General features: G+C 32.8%; 1 protein-coding gene and 1 long non-coding RNA gene across 6 annotated transcripts in view; both read right to left on the reverse strand.

Moving 5' to 3' along the window:
- Positions 1-25,630, reverse strand: part of LOC139528533 (zinc finger protein 652-B-like) — a 38,452-nt gene that overhangs the window by 6,634 nt on the left and 6,188 nt on the right. The window contains exon 3 of one of the 5 annotated variants that reach the window (XM_071324562.1): positions 3,739-4,749. The exons of 2 other annotated variants lie outside the window; for them this stretch is intronic. In XM_071324562.1, the coding sequence (XP_071180663.1) occupies positions 4,084-4,749 (666 nt within the window). In that variant the 3' untranslated portion in view covers positions 3,739-4,083. Of the gene's footprint in view, positions 1-3,738; positions 4,750-7,886; positions 8,861-25,630 lie in introns of those variants that run through there. 2 more of the 5 variants (XM_071324564.1, XM_071324563.1) reach the window with 2 other exon arrangements.
- LOC139528537 (uncharacterized) lies at positions 16,968-25,115 on the reverse strand. Its single transcript, XR_011665621.1, has 3 exons — positions 24,136-25,115; positions 18,001-18,147; positions 16,968-17,088 (listed from the first exon to the last, which is right to left on the reverse strand). It is a non-coding gene; the product is annotated as an uncharacterized lncRNA (long non-coding RNA).

The raw sequence follows: 25,630 nt of genomic DNA on the forward strand, positions 1-25,630 counted from the left end.
CCCCCCCCCCCCCCCCCCCCCCCCCATAAAGATCAAATGGTAGCTCCCTAACAACATTTTTAAATTTTAAAAGCTTTGGTTGAACGGTTGATGAGTATATGCACAGACAACATTTAGCTGCCGCCCAGTCGCCCGACCGATCGACCGCCTGCCGGCCGTACATCCCAAATTCAATAACCGACATTTAAAAATCCGATTAAAAATTAAGTTAATTGACACTTTTACCTATATACGAATGATTTTTTTAGGTCGAACCAGTCAACGAAGTGGTTCACCTTTGGCCGTGTTCTCATTGACCTAAACTCGGTGTTGTGTAAGTGTAATTCACATGTAAACTAATCTCAATTCCGTTCCCATTGATAAAACTCAATGTATACATGTAGTTTAAATAATGTTTTGTCTTCATGCAGTCGATGGTCAAATGAATGTAGAACTTGTGTGGTCCGGTGTACACATAACAAGGTATTAAGAAAATGAATTTTACCATGTATTTTTAAAGGAGAAACTATTTTGGAATGAAATTGGTATTTATAACAATTATTTATGTAGTTTTTTTTTACCGAATTATTTGTATAAACTCGATAAATTAATTGGTTTGTAATATAAAAAAGGAACCAACCATTTAACTACATGCAGGAAGGGGTTTATGGTTTTTATGTTGGATACAGAATTTTTGTTCGCACATAGCACGATCAATTTTATTTTGTTTTTCAAAGCTATCAATCAAACGATTTTGTTAAAAATTTAACACTGTAAGGTATGGGGAAAATCTGTATTAAGAAATATTATTTATTATCATTGAATAGAATATATTTTCATCAATTTTAGGATCAGAATATTTTGTATGAAAAAAAAAATACCCCCATATTTTTAGTTGAATGGCCATACCCTTAACCCTTAATCCAGATTCCAAGCATCATCATTGCCAAACACACAATTCATTTGAAAAAAGTAAAAACACAAAAATACTGAACTCCGAGGAAAATTCAAAAAGGAAAGTCCAAAATCAAAAGGCAAAATGTCATCCCGAATTGACTGGATGTACACAGAAATATTTGCCACTGGTCTATAATCAATAAACGATTCACTCATAAATGCATTACTAAAACACCCTAAATATCTCAATCCTTCTTCTTCGTTTGTAGCGAACGTAATTTATTGCGTAATTAGAGGTGAATTTAGATGGAGGGCGGGTTCCGGGGGGGGGGGGTGGAACCCTCTTTTTCGGACGATCAATGTTTGGAACCGCATGCATTTTAAAAATGTCTTTATCCGCCTCTGGTAATCGAGACTTTAAAATAGGGGCAGATCATCAAAATGGCTTTCATCACTGCCACATGTAGAAAAGTTGTCCGAGAAATTTTATTTCGATTTTATGTAATGAACATTTAAATGATATATAGTTTATAAGTGTGAACAAAACTTATGTACAGTTAATTAAACCAGGTGTATAGATGGGAACAAATTTAATGTGAAACCAGTATACAACACATTAAACTAATTGTAAAAATGTTTACTGTACATAGCGTTTGGTGTGAACACGGCCTCAGTTTGTTCCACTTTCTATGTTGACATCACTTTCCTTTTAACGGCTAAAACGAGTTATGCATGCGTAACCAATCTCTAGCTAATGGATTGAATTGAAGGTCAGACTCACATGAATACGGCTTTAAAGAGGTCGAATTATTCACTTGTAAGTGAATAATTCATCAGCAATATGTGTTTGCTTATTTTGACTATGAATTGAACCAAATTGGCTGCTTACAACGAATTATTATTTCATTATTTCATTATTTGACTTTTATTTATGATTGAAACCAATGAAATCATAATAAATTTGTTTCATAGCTCGTAGCTAGTGCACCTTTAAGAAAAACAGACCAAAACACAAAAACTTTACACTGAGCAATGAACTGTGCAAATGAGGTCAAGGCCAAATAAAACCTGCGAGACTGACATGTACATCATAAAATATTTGCATACACTAAATATAGTTGACCTTAAGGCTTTTGTATAGAGTATTACAAAAAAGAGAACATAACACAAAAACTTAACTTTGACCACTGAACCATGAAAATTCAGGTCAAGTTGGGCATGTACACCTTACAATCATTCCATACACCAAATATAGTAGACTTAAAGTATTATTGCTGATAGTATATAATATATACTATTAGACTTGTTCACTGATCCATGAATGAGGTCGATGTCACATGAAAACTGTATGACGGCCATGAGGACCTTGCAAGGTACACACATACTTAAGAATTGAATGCTTCTTTTTGTAACTTCATTGGGGTGTAAAAGCGTTGACCGAAGAACATTTTGTATTCCGCGCTTCATTCTAAAAATGGGCGCACGGTCAAGGATAACGAACATATGACAGACAGAAACTTCATCACAAAGGCATCAATAAACAAAGTATGAAGCACCCAGGTCTTCGACCTTCTAAAATATATTTGCATTTAAGAAGTGAGTTAACGGCACGGCCGCCGCCGGATCACTATTCTTATGTCAAACTTTCTGCGACAGAAGTGGCAGGCTCGACAAAAATTGCTTAATATTCAGAAATATGCATTATGTTGTAATTACTCCAACTGTACACACATAAAGCATTGGAAGACAATTCTAGAATGTAAACTTTTCAGTTGAGCGACAATGAACGACATTTTATATGGCGGACCAAGCTTGATTAAGAAAAGTACGACCTCTGGTACAAGGAACATTTATTCTGCGTTTCTGGATTAGTGTTATCTGTACAGCTGTACACTAATTGTCATGATCCCCCCCCCCCCCCCCCCCCCCCAAATTGTCATGATTTTCCCCCTAATTGTCATGATTTCCCCCACAATTTCCAAAGGGGCACTTGTTTAGTTTTCAATTAATGTCATCGTTCACCGAAGCTGTACGTCTACCTAATGCTGACTTTGCATGGTGTTTGTTGGCCTTGTGTGCAATATATTTTACCTCTGATTTGGAGAAATGTATGTGTACAAGCTGACTGTAAATACACAGACTGTATCGTACATCTAAGGATTAGGTTCAAGCTCCTCTTGATAAGCAACGAATATCAAGAATAACAGAGAGAACCTACAAATCAAGACACCAACCTACCTCAAACCGAGATCCAGCTACAGAACAACGAGAAGCGAAAACAGGAAAATATAAACAACACGGAGCCAATATCATTTGAGTCGGTACAGTAACAAAATCAGACCTTCTCGGATCAACATACAAAATTCTTGACCCACATTTGAACTGAAGACTAACGTTATGTAATGACCTGAAAGAAACTGAATCCTGCTGTGTGTGTACTGTCAAATACATATACTTATGTTGGTTTAACCATACATGTAGCTCGTATCATTTGGGTTTATCGCTGTACAAAGAACACTGGTGAAAAATTTGTGTAAGTTGACAGACCTTTTCCTAGGAATTTGGAAATGAAAAGAGATGCTTCATAAAAGAAGGAAAACAGTGTTATTTAAAGTCGAAGAACAGTTAATTTAATGTCACATATTTTGGTAAATTTTTGCAAACAACTTTGGCCAATGAACTTATATAAAGTATAACTGAAATTCGAGAAAAAGAAAATATGCATTTCAAGATCTATTTTCTGAAATAATTCTTCCAAAAAGATGTACATTTGAATAGACAGCACACATATATGTCGGTTTTTTTCATGTTTTAAATTATAATAAAAGAACAATAAGTTCTCATTAAATCAAATCTAAGTAATTTATTTCTCTTATTTATACACGTTTCTTGTTTTTGTCGAGTATAGCCTTTTAATTGCATGCTATCAATAAAGGTAACACGCATTACTTCCAAATGTATCTTGTAAGTCTGCCGAATATATAAAGATGGTAAGTCAGTATTGTTATATTTCATCGGTCGCTTTAAGTGAAAACGCACTCCCTCTTCAGTATTGTTATTTCATTGGTCGCTTGTAAAGTGAAAACGCACTCCCTCGTCAGTATTGTTATTTCATTGGTCGCTTGCAAAGTGAAAACGCACTCCCTCAGCTGACAAAATTCCCGAAGGAAGATATCGGCAAACAAAACTAGTGGTATAATGACATGATTATGCATGAGATTTTATGTGCCTGTAGTAACTAGCAGCCCAGTTAAAAGATTTGCCACACGTGCTACAAACTCGCACATTGTTGCTATGTTTCCCGATCATGTGACCACGATGTGCTGCTTTTGATGTCAGTATGATATCACACACTTCACACTTGTATGTTCGTGGCTCATTATTTTCTGAATGACCTTTTTCAATATGCTGAGTTAAATGTGCTTTGTACAAGAACGCTTTTTGACAGATGTCACACTTGTATGGTTTTATGTTTTTATGCTTATTCACGTGACTTTCATAATGCTGTATACTAATGAAGGTTTTCTCACAATAGGTACACTTTCGTTTATATTGACCACTGATTTTCTTCAAGTGATAATTAAGTCCAGCAAGACTTGTAAACCTTTTTGAACAGTGTGTACAAATGAGACCTTCTCCGTGTTTATGTTTAGTGTGAACTTTCAGCATACAGAGATCAGGAAATCTAGAGTCGCACTGATCACAGAAGAACATGTTCTGGTCGTGTATACGGCGATGTCTACAAAGACTACTCGGCCAGGGTGTAGTAAAGTCACAGTCGTTACATTTAAACATCTTCTTTATCGTTCCTTCTGTGCCAGCATCAGATTGGTCTCTGTTTGACGCCCTTTGGTGAGGTCTCTTTCTCTCAGCCTGAAAATGTAACCATAATACTGCTCACTTTGGTGAATTTGACGCAAATTTCCATATAAAAAACCAAGTTTTTTTATATGAACATCCAAAATTAAACGGAAAACTTTAATGACAATTCAGATCATGTTCGTAAAGTTTATACATCGATTATAATTTGAAAGTCTGTGTCTCTTTTTTTCATTTCATTCGATGTGTATAGATATAGGACGATGTGGTATGAGTGCCAATGAGACAACTCTCCATCCAAGTCACAATTTATGAAAGTAAACCATTATAGGTCAAGAGACTAAGCTCCAATCGAACAGCAAGCTATAAAGGGCCACCAAAATTATAGTGTAAAACCATTCAAACGGGAAAAACAACGGTCTTACCTATTTAAAAAAAATCGTAAGGGTTCTGCGGAATCCAGTGTCTCGCCTACTTTTGCTGTTAATCTGAGGATCAACAAAAATGAAGGGAAAAATCAATAAAATATTCCTTTCGCTACTATCATTTGATTGTAAGGAGCTTCTGAAATGTTCTGTACAAGTTTGGTAAAAATCCAGGATAGTTAATGAATCTAATAAATGTTTTAAAAAATTTAACAGTAGACTGTATGTAATAATTAAAAACCAATTGTTCAGAGAACAATTGTAGGTCTTTCCACTAGTAAAGATCTATTTTGATATTGAAATATTAAAAATCAGTTTAAAATGTTAGTTCCTATGGCTTTATGATGTATTTATATGAATTTAAAGCAAAGGTCAAAATCTAGAACGTCATATCAACCTATGACCTTGACCTCAATTTCAAGTTCACAAACCAAGGACCTTAAATCAAAAGACCCAAGGTCTTTAATATGTTTGGTTTATTAGTAATATCACTTTACGCGTAATTCTAAATGTAAGATGGGCAAAAACTCCCATTTATTGTCTGCGCACCCTTTCAATCAAAATATACAAGTAAGGACATGTCGCAACTAACAATTTATGAAAAATTATTTGTCGATATGTCATAAGGTATTTGATAATAAATGAAAATAAGCCAAAATCAAAATTTAGAATATGACCTTGACCTTTGACCTTGACCTCATTTTTATTATTTTCGACCAAGGACCCCAAATCTAAAGACCCTATGTCTTTATCACTTATGGTTTACCATTTAGAAATGCATATCACTTAATTAAATGGAAAAGGGGGAATAACTCTCATATGGAGTCTCCGTAAAGCTTCGGTCCAAATGAATATCCTAATCCTGAAGATGTAACGAGCAATTTGGTAAAATAAATTTGTCGTAATCTTTAACGGTTGCGAAGGAGTGGTGGCCACAAGAAAAACAGTGTTTGGGGAGATAACTCTTACAACGTAAAGTATTTTGTTACACAGTTGTAAAGTTTTAAAGCGTATAAACTATACGATACCATATTCCAAATATCTAAGCGACATCTTTTGAAACATCAATAATACGCAAGAAAAAAAATTAGGCGGAAGAAAAAAAAAAAAAAAAATAATAATAATAATAATAATCAGAACAAATTCAATAGGTCTTTCCACGGAAAGGTGGAAAGACCTAATAACTGGAAGAAAAACTAAGGTCATTTATAAGTAATATACGGATAAACAGGTGCAAAATTTTAACAAAATTTCCTTCTAGATACTAGCTTTTGATCATAAACGAGCTTCAGTCCAAGATTGGTACAAATCCGGGACAATACAAGAAAGTTATTAAAATTTAAAAAACTTTAACCACAGAGTGCCGGGCAGAAAAATTAATTCCATTTCTAAGTAAAATACAGAAAAAATATATTCCTTTTTGACAAAATATACTTCTGGATACTATTAACTATCTCATGATCACAAACAAGCTTCAGAAAAACAAAAGAAGAAAATATACGACGTCGACGGAATGGATGATCGTTTAATATATGTCACGCTTTTCCGACTAAAGTCGAAGGCTCGACAAAAACGAGAAACACTGAGGTCAAGGGGGTCCCAATAACAGCAAAACAGCAAATTGATTTGGCTTATAACAGATAACAAGGAATTAAAATGGACAAAAACAGATAACAGTAAATAAAATATTAAAATAAGTCGGGTCATTGACAGATCCAGTATTTCTTATTACGGGTATAATCCTTTGTAATGAATTCCATTTTCTATGAACATGTTCTTAAAATTATGTATCTAGAATGTGTTTACTACTCAGTATATTTGTATACGCTCGTTTAAACGGGGCGTATTATGGAATACTGTTGTCCGTCTGTCGTCAACATGTCAAACATTAACTCCAACACTCTTTAACCAATTTGCATAAAACTTTGGGAAAATGTTTATATCTATTGACGTGAGCTCCCCTTCGTTGTTTTTTTTTTTAACATAGATTTCAGATTTTAAAGTTTTTGAGTAATGGGGTTTTATTTAATAAAAATGTTGGTTTTTTTTCAGTTTTCTGATAATATCTCAAAAATCCTTTCACACATTTGCACGGAATTTTGGTGAATTGTTTATATCTATTGACATGAGCTCCCTTTCAATTTTTATAAATTTTAGATTTTACGTTATAGCTATAGTTGTAAGCGCCCTTTCTATTTTCATTAATTTAAGATTTTATGTTATTGAGTTGAGGGGTTCTATTCATTAAAAAAGGTGGTATTTTCCAGTTTTCGGACAAATAACTCAAAAATATTTTCAGCAGTTCTCATGAAACTTTGGTGTATTGTTTATATATATTGACTGAAGCTCTCTTTAAATTTTTATAAATATCTGATATGACATAAGGAAGTTATCGAATATTTCAAAAAGGGCGACGGGCGTATCATGCGCTAATGGTGTAGCTGTTTATTTGTTATAAAATTGAGAATGGAAATGGGGAATGTGTCAAAGAGACAACAACCCGACCAAATAAAAAACAACAGCAGAGGGTCACCAACAGGTCTTCAATGTAGCGAGAAATTCCCGCACCCGGAGGCGTCCCTCAGCTGGCCCCTAAACAAATATATACTAGTCCAGTGATAATGAACGCTAGAATACTTTTTTTCAGCATTTATTTTTAAACAGTTGTCACTGTGTCTAAACCACACCGGCAAAATTTGCTCGGACTCTATTGTATCTAACATCCGGCACAATGACGGAACACCAATAGACAAACGAAAGGTAGGTTTCTCCTTATTTTTTTATTTTTTTTTATGATATCGAAGAATATATATACATATACAACTATTTTCTATTGTGAGATGCAATATTTTCTACAACCGTTCTATATTAACGGAGAAATAAGTCAAAATGCATGTCAAAATGACGAATTGAGTGAACCTTGCCTCGAAATAGTTTAATTTCTCGTTAAATTGTTCACATTGTACGGAAAGAAAGGTACGGGAAGATAGATATTGACACGGAGATTGCAAATTTAGTTATTATGAGCATCTCAATAATTGTAACTCTGTGTATTGAACGAAAGAAATGGGTCATGTCAAAATGGAACTGGCCGGTTTCGTCAATGTATACAACCCGGTTTCGTCATTTAGACATGCATTTTGTTGTCTATAAATATAACTGAGGCATAAAAAATAACAATAACAGATCGTTCATCCTCAATGATGTTTTTTTCTAGTATGATTAGACCTGCTAGATCTGTATCGAAAGCCTTTGTTGCATACTTGGCAATGATATTGGGCTACACCTTTCTTGTGCTTTCCTGTCACATGGTCAGTTAGTAGATCTTTCCTGTCAAATCTCTTAGGGCACATTGAACACAGGAAACGTTTAGCATTAAGAGTGTTACACACTTTCAAGTGCCTCTTGTATGAACCTTGGTATGTGTACTGTTTATTACATTTTCCACACTTGAAAGGTTGATGTCCAATATGCGTGTTCATGTGGCCAAGATAGTGGGCGTTGTCTGCAAACGTTTTGTGACAGATCTTGCATTCATGTCTCCTTTTCTCAGTGTCAGAGTGACTTATTTCATGACGTCTGTGGCCACTTTTTGTTTTTATTTTTTTCCCACAAAAACAGCAAACAAACACATCTTGATCATCGGTCCTGTTGACTGCAGTTGAAACAGCTGATGAGTTTTCATTGATAAGTTCATGAAATGACTCATCTAATGCCTCAATTGTAACGTTTTCTGTCATCTGAAATAATAAAAAAAGCAACAGATTATTTAAAAATGTCTATCAACATGAAAAGTTCATACAAATTCCAAGCGACAACGTGCCGACCATAGACCAGAAAACAGCCGAAGGCCACAATGGGTCTTCAATGAAGCTAGAAACTCCCGCATCCGGTGGCGTCCTTTAGTTGGCCCCTTAATAAATATGTATACTAGTTCAGTGAGAGTGGACTTCATAGTAAACTGCGAATACATGTATATTTATTATATTTAAGGGATAAGTTTAACTATGACTAGAACACACCCGTGATATCACGGGTCTGTGACTGAATTAAAGTATATAACTATGCGCAAGCCTTATTTTAGTATTAGTATTGTCATCTGATAAAGTCATGCCGATTATAAGATACACAGTTTTTCTCTGCTTTCAAGTCTTTATGTTTGAATCCGTCGAACTGGAACTTATAAATTATTGGTAATATTAATTATTTGGAAAACAAAAAATCCTGGAATGGAGTATATTTTTTACCAACAATGAAAACTGTACCTATACGTCTTATTTTTAGTCCAGATTTTTAGTATTCCTATTGTTATCTTAGAAAGTCTTACTGATTAAAATACTGCAATAGGTAACAATTTGACAATTAAGTAGTGTCATATTAATCCTGAATACAACGTTTGGTGGTGCGCCTGTCAGATGCGGAACGTACAGATAAGGTAATAGGTAACAGGTGAATATACTATTGGTATCGGTAGCGGACTCGACCCGGAACTTTTTAATTATTGTCAATATTAATTCCGTTGAAAACAAAAGGGCCTGGAGTGGTGTAATTTTTAATCTACACCTTTGTACTATATTAGTTATATATAAAGTTGAATTCTGTGATTCGTCGTTTTTACGTGATGACGGCTGACAAATTGGACCTCGTAATTTTAGTATTATAGATACAAGTTTTGGCACAAATCGCGAATTTACTATACAGGCTCTGTCATAGGACGAGTTAAGATTTATTCATCATTTTTTATTATTTGTACTTTTGTTGTACTGTTTGTGTCAGCGACAACACTTTGACTCAGTTCATTCCCGAGTCACACGCTTGTAATTCCATGGTTGTCTTTGGTTGCTTTATACCATATGCGTTTTGAACATAAAATAGGCAGGTAGTTTTCTTGTTTGAATTGTTTTACATTTATAATTTAGGGCCCTGTTATAGCTTGCTTTCGTGCAGTTTGTGTGTTTTTCTCATTGTTTAAGGCATACGCTGACCTAAACTTGATTAATTCAACATCATTTTTGTGTCTAAAAGAAAGTTGTCTCATTGTCAATGTGTATAGGATAAGTGGTTACCGTCACTACTTCTAAATAAGACCTAGATATAAATGACGGTCATGTTTTGTAAAACAACTTTTATTCACATTGAAAATACAAAATTGTCAGATAATGTTTTCAAAAGTTATCTTGAAGTTTCAATTGAATTCGAACTGTAAAAAAAAATGAATTTGAACTGTAAAAATAATGTGAAAAACATGCCTAGGAAAATAAATGTGCTTACCAGAAACGGGGAGAAAGTTACAAATCTCACTGCTATGGATGCTTAAGTGTGAAATCTCGCTTTAGTGCGTATGTAACACAGTATATATAGTACCAGAAAAGCTGGCAGGACTGCATGAATGATTAATTTGTGCAGAACAGTATAGACTATAGTCGGTTTGGGACTGTTCGTCAATGATTGAATGCATAGTGTATATAATATAGTAGAGTAAATTAAAATTATGGCACAATCAAAACACATACTTTTATTTTTCATCTTTACATACTACTATTATAAACAAAGAAAATATAATAATGTTACAAAATAATTAGATACCAGTGTTTGCTATTGAGTATTTATATTCCATTTAAAATTAGTTTGAAGTTAAGTGAAATAAGGGATACGCCTTTCATTAGGAAAATAGGAAAATGTGTATTATCATAATTAACTATGTCCAAAAGTGCCCGTTTAAAATAGATTTTAACACGCCAAGTTTACTTTACAATAAATATATATTTAAATCCTCGAAAGCCGTGCTAAAGTTGCTTTTCATAAATTGTTTGTTAAAAAAAACAAAAAACAAAACCGGGTGATATATATAGACGAAACCGGGTGATTGTGTAGTAACAACATTGACGAAACCGGTTTATTTTAATTTGACATGACCCTTTTCTTTCATTCCATACACAGAGATACAATTATTGAGATGCTCATAATAACTAAATTTGCAATCTCCGTGTCAATATCTATCTTCCCGTACCTTTCTTTCCGTAAAATAGTTGTATATGTATATATATTCTTCGATATCATAAAAAAAAATAAAAAAATAAGGAGAAACCTACCTTTCGTTTGTCTATTGGTGTTCCGTCATTGTGCCGGATGTTAGATACCATCGAGTCCGAGCAAATTTTGCCGGTGTGGTTTAGACACAGTGGTTATAGAAACTCGCACATGAATTTAATTTAAATAGTGTGTAATAAAATTGAGAATGGAAATGAGGAATATGTCAAAGAGAAACAAATGATGTCTAGTAAAAATTCAAGGGCGGTTATGGTATCAAAGCAGGTCCAATTGACATATACTTCTTGTGTTTGTTGCTACTAAAAAATGACATTAAAGAGTTTGAAAATATATATTCGCATTCTGACTTTTTTTAAATGCCCATTTAATGAGGTGTGTGGATTTTTCTTAATAAGACTATGAGGCAAAGTGGTATATAGGGTAGAAAAATCAAAAGCACCAATTATAAGCATGCAATTTATCAAGTACCTCGAACCAATTTTTGACACTCCAAAAGTTATTTTTGACACTATTTTAATAGGCTCAATTTGAACAATTTTTTATCAGGCTTTTGATTGCACCAAGTGTACTAGTAAGTAGAATACATAGTTTAGTAGGGGAACAATGGCTTGAAGACAAAATAAATCTTTGTTGCTATGTGCAGTTTCGGAACCCAGTACATGGTTGGAACCTTCATTGTACAATGTGTTTGGTTCTGCTTGAAAAGAATCACAGAGCTGAGTCAATGTACCATATTAAATAAAAGGTTAACTGTTTGTAAGGACCTAGTCCTTAATTGAGATTCTTGTCAGATATTCCTGGCCATATGTTTTCCTTTTTGTCATAATTTTTATTAAGAATTGTTCTTGGTACGGGAAACAAGGAACATTATCCTCATACAAAAAAATAAGATAATTCTAAATACATGTTCCAAAAAATGGAATTTATTACAAAGGATAATCTTAAGATATACTGGAATTGTCCTGGACCTCACTTCTGTGATGGGTATATGTTAATGGAATCCTTCTCAGAATACAGGACCAACTTATTAGTAGTGGTAGACCCCAATGTCCAATGATCTTCAATTTCTACCGAAAATTTGCTGTTAAAAAAATGCTAACATTCCATTCCAATTTTCAATAACAGTTAACAGCAAATACATTATCACAATAACAGATAACAAAAAAACTAAAAGCCCAATAACAGCTAACAAAGAATAAGACATAACAGCTAACAGCAAATATATTTTCAGAATAACAGATAACAAAGAATTAAATTGCCCCATAACAGCATAACAGTTAAACCCCTTGCCCCCCTCAAACCAGTGAAATAATTTTTAAAGAACAATATTAATATTATACATGTGTTCCACAGATTTTTAACAAACTGGTATCTCATGGAATTATATCTCTCGAACAAGTCGTTAGTAAATAGGACCCTTTTAAAAAATATATTTGAACAAAAGACACAACGAGCACATCATAGCATATGTAGTGTTACAGCCGATTTCATTGAGTGTGTAGGCAAATGCAATATGTTTGGTTCGCTAGACTACCCTCCTTAAGTGTAGATTAGTCCGACTGATAACCAATCCATCTGTCTGTTGGACTAGGCCACTTCGAAAGGAGGGTAATACACGGCGGTTCAGCTATCATGCAAGCTTACCAAAGATATAACCTGTGACTACAAACTCAATGAAATTGGCTGTAAAAGTTTTTAAATCAGTAGAGGTATATATGTCTGTAGATCTGTAATCGATTCATACATCATTAACTAAGCCTGCAGACTGAGAGTATATCTTCAAAACGATCGCAAACTTGTTTAAATTGCTCATCTGGTTTTAAATTCATATGCTTCTTATATTATGGTACATGCCAAAAGCCTGCATTTATCAAATCTGATTGTTTATACCTATTTTGTGATCGAGACAAGGACTTTTCAAAGGGTTTTCTGATGCTCATCATTGATTTTTGTTCAAAGTCTATACACTTATTTTATGATAGTAACAAGGACTTAACAAAGGGATTTTCTGATGCTTAACATTATTTTTTGCTCAACGACTACATGAATAAATTGCTTTGCCGAGTGCAGCTGGATATGACCGAAGATGTCCAACTTGAACAGGTGGGGCAAAAATAGACACTATATTTCTTCGTATACAGGTCTGAATTTGGATTGTCATTAAATATTTGACACATAGTAGGTTTCTGGCACAGAATAACTGTAGTCAAAGAATTTATATTCAATTTTTTGCAATACACTATGCTGCTGCGAATTGATCCCCAATTGTTATACCCCCCCCTTCTTTTTTTTTTTGCTAAAAACTAATATTTGAAGAAATTTTCTTTTTAATTTCTGAAATCGAGAAAAAAAAATCGTTAGTCCCCACCCTTTTCCCAAAAAAAAATCTTCCATCAAGATACGGTCATATGACTTACTAAGATGTCATATGTAATCCGCAAAAGACCTCATGGTTTTATAATCAACCAGTATGAATTTTTAGTATTTAGGTAAAAAACCATAAAAATTAGAACTGCAAATTAACATTTAACCTTGACCTCAATTTGATGGTCATAGGTCAGTGATCTCAAATAGAAAGATCCAAGGTTATACACTTTTATGGTTGAGGAGTAATGCTGATTTCAAATACATAAGGGGACAAAACTATAAAGGGTGACCGTAACACTCAGACTTAAACGATGTTGTGAACAATTATTTGGCAAACACTTTTGAATAAAGATAACAAGCAAGGTTCAAGATTTTGAACCTGACCTTGTTCTTTGACCTTGACCTCAATTTCCTCCAAATGGACAAATAAAAAAAAATGTTAGGCCTCTATGACTTTATGACTTATGGTGTATGAAATAATTCAACATATCACAAATGTTAAATTTTTAAAGGGAAATAACTCACATAAGATGTCTATGGTTAAGTTTAACTGAAGAATCCTTAAAGATAAACAATTTTACAAAAACAAATTTGTGGATATATTTAACAGTTTCAGAGAAATTAAGATAAAAAGAAAAGGGGGTTCAGGGAGGTAACTCCTATAAGAATAAGTGTTGGGTTACATAAAGTGAATGGGGAAATCCCTAAACACTGTACGACATCAAAACAAAAGCTAAAGGTCTTTTCATGAAAAATGGAAACAATCAAAATACAGTAAGGTCTTTCCATTGAGATAGAAAATTTGAGGCTACATCTTTGCTCTGTGCCAATTTGCTGTGACAACAACTGAGAATTAAAAACTAAGCCAACAAGAATGTGTGCCCCAGTACACGGATGCCCCATCTGCACTATTATTTTCTATGTTCAGTGGACAGTGAAAACAGGGTAAAATCTCTAATTTGGCATTAAAATTAGAAAGATCATACCATAAAGAACATATGTGTTCTAAGTTTCAAGTTGATTAGACTTCAACATGTTCAACTTCATCAAAATCTACCTCGACCAAAAACTTTAACCTGAAGAGGGACAGATGAAAAGAAGAACAGACAGACGGCGAAGCACAGACCAGAAAACATGATGCCCATAAATGGGGCATAAAAACATACATCATTTTCTAATAGCTATGGGTTGTATTTATCAATGTTTATTTAAAAAAATGTCTCATCATTAATTTCTGCATAGTTCAATAGGTCTTGTGCATTATTTAATGTAACATACAAATGTAGACAGACCTGTTCTAAATCATAGTTCCAAAGAGTTCAAATCATTTAAACTATGTAATTGGAAATTGTTATCATGTAGGAGCAATTTGTCATTCATAAACAAATCATTAACCATTCATCGAAGAGAATTTTGCTACCTCAAAGAAGCAGAATTACATTAAATTTTAATAATTACATTAGATGTATGTTTCATTATAATATCTTATTCTGATTGGCTAACTGCACATCACATGTTATTCCGTTAGCAGTTGCATTGCTCAATACATGTTTTCACTCATGATAACACGTGCTCCAACAATAAAGTGCACAGGTGAATTAAATAATAAAATATATAAAATTCGTGTTTTCATGATCATAGCTAAAAAATGTAATTATAAGTATTGAATGCTTCTTTTTGTAATTTTATAGGGGTGTAAAAGCGTTGACCGTGCATACATTTTTAGAATGAAGCGCTTCTGCGCTTCATACAAAATGTACTTCGGTCAACGCTTTTACACCCCAATAAATTTACAAAAAGAAGCATTTAATTCTTAATTGAACAAAATCATCATGCATTAAAGTTATAAAATACTATCAGACTTTCAGGGGTATTGATTCTTTCCTAACATTGACAGATCTACACATTGTAGCATGATATATATATAAGCAAAAAGGCAACTGATTTGAACAGAAAACACGACTGAGGCAGTAAAATATCAGAAAGAATGAACATTTTTTCTACATCTATTCTTCTTTCATTGTCTGTCATCCCTAAAAAACTTAATAATCACTTCTGTAAATTTTTAATTTGGATGGACATCATGATGTAAATCATTGCTGATGATGTCATCTACAGTTGAATAGTTGCATTCTTAGTTTTTAAACTGATATCTTGTTACCATGATTACAGAGTCTTTGACCCAATAGGCTACTTGGATACCGTTTTTGGAAAAGCAAGAAAAGTTTTCTGCAAAATCAATTTTGAGAACGACAATTTTGTCTGGGAGTCTACTGTTTAATGTTCTAAACTGATTTTATTGCAACAAACAAATGATATAGTAGGAACCGCAGTTTATCCAATAGTTGAACAAACAACTGTTGAGCTGGGGAAACAAATGTAACCAAATCCCATTTTTGCCATTTTAGTTCTTCAGTACGGTAAAATTAGTGGTTTCATTATTTTACTTGGATTCTCTGTTCCACAATTCACATATTTTCCTTCTATAAAAGTAATTTTGTTAAATTAAACCCCATTTTTGTCACAAAAAAATCATATTTACAGCTTATCTCTCTAATTCATGTAATTCTTAACTTATGTAATTGTTGTTTATTCTTAAATCATGTACATACTGCAAAATGGTTAAAAGTCATGATTTTCAAATTCACATTTTCACAATATTCACATACATGACATAGACACTAGATTAGTTTTCTCTGATTCTGTAATTATACTTTCTTTGGTTTTCTGCTTTCCAATCTTAAAAATACTTCTGTCATTGACTTCTGAAGCACAGATTGATGGTCTTCTGTATTTGCTTTCATAGCTTTAATATTTGGTACAATATGTCTTCACGTACAAGAATTTTTTTAACAGAATCTGTAGTATCCTTTGAAACAGTATCCTTTTTTCGTTTCTGTTCAATGTTTTTTACCTTTTAGAAGGACTTCAAGGCAAAGCTGATTTGACCCTGCTTATTGGTTTGGCCTATGGTTTTGACACTGGTTTGGCCTATGGTTTTGACACTGGTTTTGCCTATGGTTTTGACACTGGTTTTGCCTATGGTTTTGACACTTGGTGGCATTTATCATTTTGAACAGGTACTATGTTACTATCTGTATTTAAAATTATATTGGATGTTGTGTCCATTTAATAACATTGTTGAACTGCCAGCTTGTTTAGTTTTGTTTTCTATAGTTCAACTTTTCTTCTTTTGGTCTTTTTCTTTTATTCTTCTTTTCTTTTGTGGAAACAGGGTTTCTCTGTATTGCCTCTTTTTTTCTCTTTGCACTCTTTTTCTCTCTTCTTCTTTCTTTAGTTCATGTCTTGTCAGACATGTCAGAATGTTTTTACTTACAGACTTTTTAATATGCTCTAATTTTTTCCTTTCACGCATATTACGCATCCTTATTCTACTTCTTTCTTTATTTTCTTGTTTCTGTTGTTCATTCCACTTTGCTCGTCTTTCACGGTTTACTTTCGCGTGTTTTTGTTTTTTGTTCAATTCTGTAGTATCTTGACTCTGTGCTGATGGTAGGGCTTTCAATCTCATTTCAAATCTTTTTCCCATCTTTAAAATAAATTATAATGTCATGAATGTTTAAGTTCACTATGAACTAGTATTACAAAAAATCATTTAGAATTTATAGGCAACTGTGTTTTAATAAAGATTTTAATATGACACGCTTTTTTTGCTTTGTGAACCTTGTCTCGTCTGTGTTTATGTTTGAATTTTTTCCACTTTGTATTGATCTAATGAGTAATGTCTTATTTAACAGATTTTGATAGTTTGTTCTTATGCTGTGCTGTTACACCACTGTTCCAGGTTAGGCATGTTAGGGGATGATTGACCACTCACAAACATGTTGAACCCTACCACATCTTTATGTGACTATCCCAAGTCAATAGCCTGTGGTTCAGTTGTTGTTGTTGGTTCATGTCAGTTATATTTCTTTTCTGTTATTGCTTTGTTATAAATTAGGCAGTTACTTTTCTCGATTGAATTAGTGTTTATTTTTCATGTCAAGGCCTTTTATAATTTATAGCCAGACTATAGGCATGATAGGGTATGGGTTTTTATCATTATTGAAGGCAATACAGTTGCTTACTTTATTTGAACTTTGGTGGAAAGTTGTCTGCGACAAAAATACCTCTACTCCTTATTTTTATATAGCAATGTTCTTATTCCAATAGGGGCCTTGGTGGCTGAGTGGTGTAAGTAGTTACTACGGTATTCACTAGCGTCAAAACATCAAAACTTAAAAATCAAATCTAATTCAAATAAAAAAATGGGGTGCATGTGTGTGACGTCACAATGAAAATTGTAGTTGCCAAAATAATGTGAAAAAAGAATGAAATAAATTTCAAACAGATCTTCATTAGTATGCATGAGTACATCCTTTACAGTGACTGCATAATAAAAACGGTCTGATATATGTCTTATATTTTATTGAATTGAAATTTGTAACAAAATTTGATTCACCTATCAAAACCGTTCTTGATGAGTCAGGAACACTGTAGTCTACATCAGGTTTATGCAGAAAAAAATAAGTTGTCTTGGTGTATTCATATACATTATACATGTATATAACTCTTGGATCCTTGGCCATTTGAAATCCACTTTGGTAACCTGAAAAATAACATTGCATGTGAAAACTTGATAAAAATGTGTGTACAATGTTCAAGGAAACCCATTAAAATTGTTATAAACTAGAGGCTCTATTAAAAGAGCCTGTGTCGCTCACCTTGGTCTACATGGTCTATGTGAATACTTAACAAATGACACAGATGGATTCATAACAAAATTGTGTTTTTGTGATGGTGATATGTTTGTAGATCTAACTTTACTGATCTTTCTTGCTGCTTGCAATTATCTCTATAATAAACTTGGCCCAGTAGTTACAGTAGATAATGTTAGGGAAAATTTACAAATTTTAAATTGTTAAAAATTGACTATAAAGGGCAATAACTCCTTAAAGGGAAACTTCGCAAAAAAATCAAAAATTGATATTATGTTTATTCTGTATAAAAATGCTCAAATTCATAGATATTAAAGTTTTATTCTGCTAGATAAGAGATCACCATCGATTTTAAATTTAGAGTATCAATTCTCTGCGGTCAGCCATTTTGTCACCTTCTCCGATTTGCAGTCACGATATGTCTAAGGACCAAAACTACAGTAACCCGATGTAGTCGTAATTGCGTGTCGATATCTCGTCAATCGTATGGTTGTTTTATCCGACTAGTTAACTAGTTAACTAACTTGATACGGAAAATTTTCTTCTTTTTTTTTAAATAACCATGATCTGTTATTTTTAGACTGATAATATAGGAATTTAATAGTGAAAAAGTCAAAATTTCAAATCATAAATAAGTCTTCCGTGAAACTTGAATTGTTTTCGGAAATCTAATTAGTTCATAATTCTTTTATGTAATAAACTTTATTCAAATAAATTAGGATCTTCGCTCCACTGATCACTCGCATGGCTAAAGGTATTACTCCCAAAGATATTGTAGGGGGTGTGAGGTGACACGTCCAGGTATTCAAGCGATTTCCTGTCGAGTTTGCAAATTCATGCATCGTTTCACTTCTTAGTGTATTGATAAGTGTACACGGCCGATAACTTATAACTTTCCATTTTGAACTATTAGGTGTATAATATAGATCTCTATCTTGCGTGTCCGAAAGCGGTACGTCTAAACACCGCTCAGGACCTCCTGAGTGCACTTAGGACATACAAAGAGCACTCAGGACCCTTTATAGTCATCGTATCTGCACACAGGATGGATGTTTATATTCGTTATACGCTTCTCACTTAAAAGTTTAATTTCGGTAGAATTTGAAATCGAACTTAGATAGATATGTTTATTCTTATAAAATAATGAGGGCACGTGTCACTGATTACACAACTACCGAGCCGTGAATTATCCAATCAATATCCAATCAACAAAATTGATTGGATTATCTTTATTGCTGTTTATGGATTTTATTCCTAGTTAAAAAAATAAGATGAATAATTCTTTCGTATTTTCATATCTCTCTATATATTACAATAGACTTTAATTGCATTGTTCCATACTAAAAAAAAGAATCGGTGAAACGCCATTTATATAAAAAAAAAAAAAAAAAGATGTGGTATGATTGCCAATGTGACAACTCTTCACAAGAGACCAAAATGACACAGAAAATTAACTATAGGTCACCGTACGGTCTTCAACAATGAGCAAAGCCCATACCGCATAGTCAGCTATAAAAGGCTCTGAAATGACAATGTTAAACAATTCAAACGAGAAACCGAACGGCCTTATTCATATAAAAAAATGAACGAAAAACAAATATGTAACACAGGAACAAACGACAACCACTGAATTACAGGCTCCTGACTTGGAGTTAAAATTTACTTTCAAGCTAACAGTTAATCTGATCACTCACTAAAAATAGATTTTTGCGTTTTAATTCTTATTTATATAACTGTGTATGTACGTGTGTGTTTTGATCTATTTTCTAAATGTTTTAAGAAATCCGCATTAGGTAATGGGTTTTCTCTCATTAAAGTCGTTCTTGTCCAGTGATACAAGCCTTGAACGAATTTCAATGTGAAAATAAATTCTGAAAAATGAATTTGTCTCCGTTAACCTCTCCGTTTTCTGAAAATTATGATATTTTGGGTATTATTTCTAAACAATTTGTAAGTTAGATTGTAGTAATATTCTAAACTAAATTATAAAAAAAAAAATAATTTTGGTACAGCGAGAAAGATTATTTCGAAGACTATTTATTGAGACGAAATCCGTTCAAACCACGACTGAGCTCCGTGCACAGATTCTGAAGTGCCCCCCCCCCCAAAATTTTTTTTTTTATTAATAAATGGAAGTTTTTAACAACCTTGACTGGCTATACAGCCCTTGCACGATTTGGAACCCCGCCTTTCCGAAACATGCTCGTAAGCCAAACCATAGGAATAGACCAAGGACAGCACGTACGCAGCCAAGATATTAGACTTTACAAAACCATATCAATAAAAACTGACCTGTGTTGTTAAGGTTAAATTATAAATATTGTACATTATTGTATTCTCTATACCTATGTATATGGTTTGTTGAGAATAAAGATATACAAATTCAATAAAATTTTATGTTCAGTGAACATTGCTTTTGTATATTTATAACTTTATTTGAAGAGAGAGAAAAGAATCATTTTGAAATAAAAAAAATCGAACTTGTTACAGGAAAAGGCAACTATAAAATAATATGAATTTTTATTTTCTTTATTCATGAACTGCAAAACACAACTAAATTTATTTAGCCGTCATCATGAAAAATAAACTGAAAAAGTACATTGAATGAGTTTTTTTTTTTAAATTTTCTCTATGCATATCCATTTTAAAGGTAACACTGTACTAACAACACAATCCATAACCAGCAATAAAGATAATCCAATCAATTTTGTTGATTGGATAATTCACGGCTCAGTAGTTGTGTAATGAGTGACACGTGTCCCTCATTATTTCATTAAAATTAACATATCCATCTAAGTTCGATTTTAAATTTTACCAAAATTTAACTCTAAAATTAGAAGGTTATAACGAATATAAACATCCATCCTGTGTGCAGATACGATGACTATAAAGGGTCCTGAGTGCACTTTGTATGTCCTGAGTGCACTCAGGAGGTCCTGAGCGGTGTTTAGACGTACCCGTCCGAAAGTGATATTACTAAACTCATACGCTTGTTTATGAATAACATTTCTGGTGAAAAGAAAATTATTTATAAAAATATAAATAATACCCAAAAAAAACCAAACAGATTTGATGAAATAAAAATCTATATACGTATTTTTTCCAAGGGTAAATTTGGTAAAATGTAATATATACTCGTTGTCAATGGCGAAGGCCAGAAATATTGATTTAAAAAAATGTACGCACTTGTCGACCATTCGTATATACGCCTGGATTATAAGTTACGGACCTATAGCGCAAATTAAAACATATACATGTATACATAGAACATAAGAAAGAAACATACATTTTGCGTAAATTGGGGTAAAAGTTTTGTAAAATGACAAGTCCACGTATGCCAACATGCAGTATGTAATCATCAAATGACGATAGACTATAGTATACCAAAAGAAGAAGAAGAAGAGATTTAAATACAGGTCGATATATAACTTTATTTGGCTCATCGAAGTTATGGACATTTATATATCACTTAGATTGTTCTCGAAAAAAGAAAGAAATTCGCCATCATCACAATTGTTCCGACATGCATGTAATATATACGCAACTGGAAGTACACTAATACCGAGGGATGTGAATATTTTCCAGGAAAACTATAGAGTATCAAAGTTTCAAATTAATTTCGGGATTTATTTTCTCTCTTGATATTCAATGACAGCAATTTAAAGAATAAACTGCTTGTCCGTTTTAGTGGTATTCTTGCCAGTTGAAACAGACTTATAATTACATTAAAAAACAGGGAAAGATGACATTTAATTCGTTCATTTTTTTTAAACCATCGTTGGTCAAATAGCTAAAGTATTATATATAGTTACGGTGTGAGACAAAGAGTATTTTAAGAAGGACATTCCCGATTATGTATAAATTTTGTTGATGTTTTTCACACTTGAAAAGCATATCTGTTCGTAATTTGTTGATTCCATTCCAATTAGATCCTTTAATTTCCTGTCAATTTTTTAAAACATCTTTTTTCAAATATCTGAAGTATTCATGTGTTGTGAGATTTAAAATATTTTGATGAGCAGTTTAATTCCTAAATAGGTAATTAAAGATCACTTTGGATGGACTAAATTATATAATTGCAATTGTTAATGATCTGTTTGAAATATTTAAGGCTGCCGTTCCTAATTTGAAATAGTACAATTTTTAGTTCATAAACTCGTGTTTAGAAGGCAATTTTATTTATAAATTCTTCAATTAAAATAATTCAGTATTTTATCGTTACTAAAGTAATCAAAAGTCATAATTCATTAAAAGTGATCTTATGCAAAATATAAAAATATACAACAGCTATCCAGTTATTGTGCGATTTTTTATTCCCGTTATTTAATTTTAATTTTTTTTTTTTACATTCATGTGTCTGAAACTTTGTCTGACTCCCGTTTACAATTGATACGAAATGTTGTTCACACCTGAAATGCCAGTGAACCGTGACGCCTAGATTTCACCTGAATGAGGATCAAAAGATGAGAATTACATAATGCTAATCTTTTAATTACCTTGAGTTAAACTACGCATTCCACATTCTTTAGGTGTCACAAAACAATACACATTTTATTGTTTCCACCGTACAAGCAAGTGAAAATGATTGCTGGATTGAAGCAAAAAGGTCAGAATACAAACATGTATTTTTAATACACTATCGATCATGTCAGTTTCGTATGTTTGTTTAAAGTATTTTTAGAAAAAAAATCATAAAAATGTTCTATTGTATGATTTACTTTTATTATTAAAATTCGTTTTAAAAAATCCACACGATCTTATTTTAAAAGTTGCATGGCTATCACTTATTTTTCGTTGGTTAATAGCTACACCAAAAGTCGTCGATGCGCTTTAAATCGCGTTATTAGATGGTTAACGAACAAGACTTAAATGAGATATTTTCACTCCCGGCATGCATCAAAGACTTAAACTACGTCACATAAGTCAGGAAGTTTCAAAAAATAAAATTAATAATTCCCAATTTTCTTCTTTATTAGATTTCATATCAAAATAAAACTTGGTGAATATGTTTTTTATGGTATTATGAACATAATAAGATGAAAAGTGAAAAATCGCGAATTATCCCTTTAAGGGGTCAATTGACCTTTTTGGTCATGATGACTTATTCATTTGTTATTTAGGTTTTACTTTGCTGTACATCATGTACATTATTACTGTTTATAGTTTATCTCTATCTATAATAATATTCAAGATAATAACCAAAAACAGCGAAATTTCCTTAAAATTACCAATTCAGAGGCAGCAACCTAACAACGGATTGTCCGATTCATCTGAAAATTTCAGGGCATATAGATCTTGACCTGATAAACAGTTTTACCCCAGATTTGCTCTAAATGCTTTGGTTTTTGAGTTATAAGCTAAAAACTGCATTTTACCCCTATGTTCTATTTTTAGCCATGGTGGCCATCTTGGTTGGTTGGCCGGGTCACCGGACACAATTTTAAACTAGATACCCTAATAATGATTTTCGCCATGTTTGGTTAAATTTGGCCCAGTAGTTTCAGAGGAGAAGATTTTTGTAAAATTTTATGGACAACGGACGACGGACGCCAAGTGATGAGAAAAGCTCACTTGGCCCTTTGGGCCAGGTGAGCTAAAAAAGGTAGGAAAGTTGAATATTTTGTGTAAAAATTTACTACAAATACATATAATTATTACTGTAAGTAACAGAATTGTTTTTAATATTTGAATAGATTAAAAAATATAAAGTACTACATGAACAAGGGATGATCAAATAAATGTACAAACTAATTTCTTAATTTACAGTATCTTGAAGCCATGAAAACTTCCAAACATTTCAGAAAGAGATCGCATGCAGGTATGCTTTTTGTTCATGAATACATTTACTTTCATATTATTAAATGTAAAAATATAGTTACCTCTGTGTCATCAATGGACAATACTGCTTGGTGGTATATTTGTCTAAACACTATTTTGTCATGTTTGTTTCCTTCATTAAAGTCAATTACATTATAACATGCAGTTGGTGGTCTGTGTTACATTTATTTTTCCATAAAGGATCCATTGTCGTTAGAGAAGATACATGTATCGCAATATATGTGTTGACAGATGCCCAAAATTTACTCTGCCATCTTGGTATAAAAAGGCCGGGATTATCCTGGAAGAATGCAGTCTCACACTCAATTCTTATAGCTTCCTCAAGACAATACTCGCAAATGGTGTTAAGGGAAAGCCGCAAATAGACTATACTATTTTTTACATTTTCTGTTTTAATTCACAAGTTTAATATATAAACTTATCTAACCAAATTTCGGGTCCACCGGGGGAAAACATACATTTGTAAACCTTATGCTCTTTTACAACATTAAACTTGCCATCCAGAACTTTATACAACAAAGATTGAAATACTTTTGACATGACACTTTCACCACCTGACTCAGGAAACCATAAAAAATGGCTATCTTGGCCAATATCTTTTAACCAATTTATATCATAATTTATTCATTGTTGCTTTCATGTGCACCAAACAATTATTTATTTCATTACATGTACAATTAAATGTATTCAAAACATGCAAGTATATATTTCTGATGTATCATTATGTATTGCAAGCACATACATGTAACATACATGTACAACTTAAATGAACATTGCACATGTACATGTATACACTGTTGTAATACATGTATGGTAATAAAAGATAATTTTAAGCAATTAACAAAGAACAAATGAACCTCACCATGCTCACAGACCAAGGAATTATAACAATTTTTTTTTTCAAAATAAATCATCATGTCTTATACAATTTTGTCAAATGAAGGTAAAATTGAGAACGGTCACAGGAAATGTGTCCTACAGACAGCAACCTGATCAACATGCATGACATGATCAAAGAGCAGTAAAAGCCAAAGGTGTATTTTTTTCAATTGAACTGTTCAATACCATGCATACATCATTTCAAGACCTTTTATAGCTGATTGTGCAGTATGCTCAGTGTTGAAGGCTATATTGACCTAAAGTTGTTAATTTCTGTGTCATTTGGTCTCTTGTGAGAGTTGTTTCATTGGCAATCAAACCACATCTTCTTTTTTTTTTTTTATAAATAAACAATTTTTTAAAGAATGGTTTATTAAAAATAAATGGGGAATGTGTCCTTGGGACACAGATGATGCCCCTGCTTGCATATAGTCATAAAGGGACATAACTCCGGAACTGTAAAAGTGATGCTACCCAAATTTGTACTTGATCTGAGTTTTGTGGTAATAAGCATTGTGTATAAGTTTCATATATTATATTTGGTTGAGGCAATCTAAAGTTAGATGGAGAGTTAGACTTGGATAAAGAGTTGTCTCATTGGCACTCATACCACATCTTCCTAGTGTACATCATGTTCATGTGTATATCGATTAGAGA

Source organism: Mytilus edulis, chromosome 6, assembly GCF_963676685.1.
Source record: "Mytilus edulis chromosome 6, xbMytEdul2.2, whole genome shotgun sequence".
Lineage (NCBI taxonomy): Eukaryota > Metazoa > Mollusca > Bivalvia > Mytilida > Mytilidae > Mytilus > Mytilus edulis.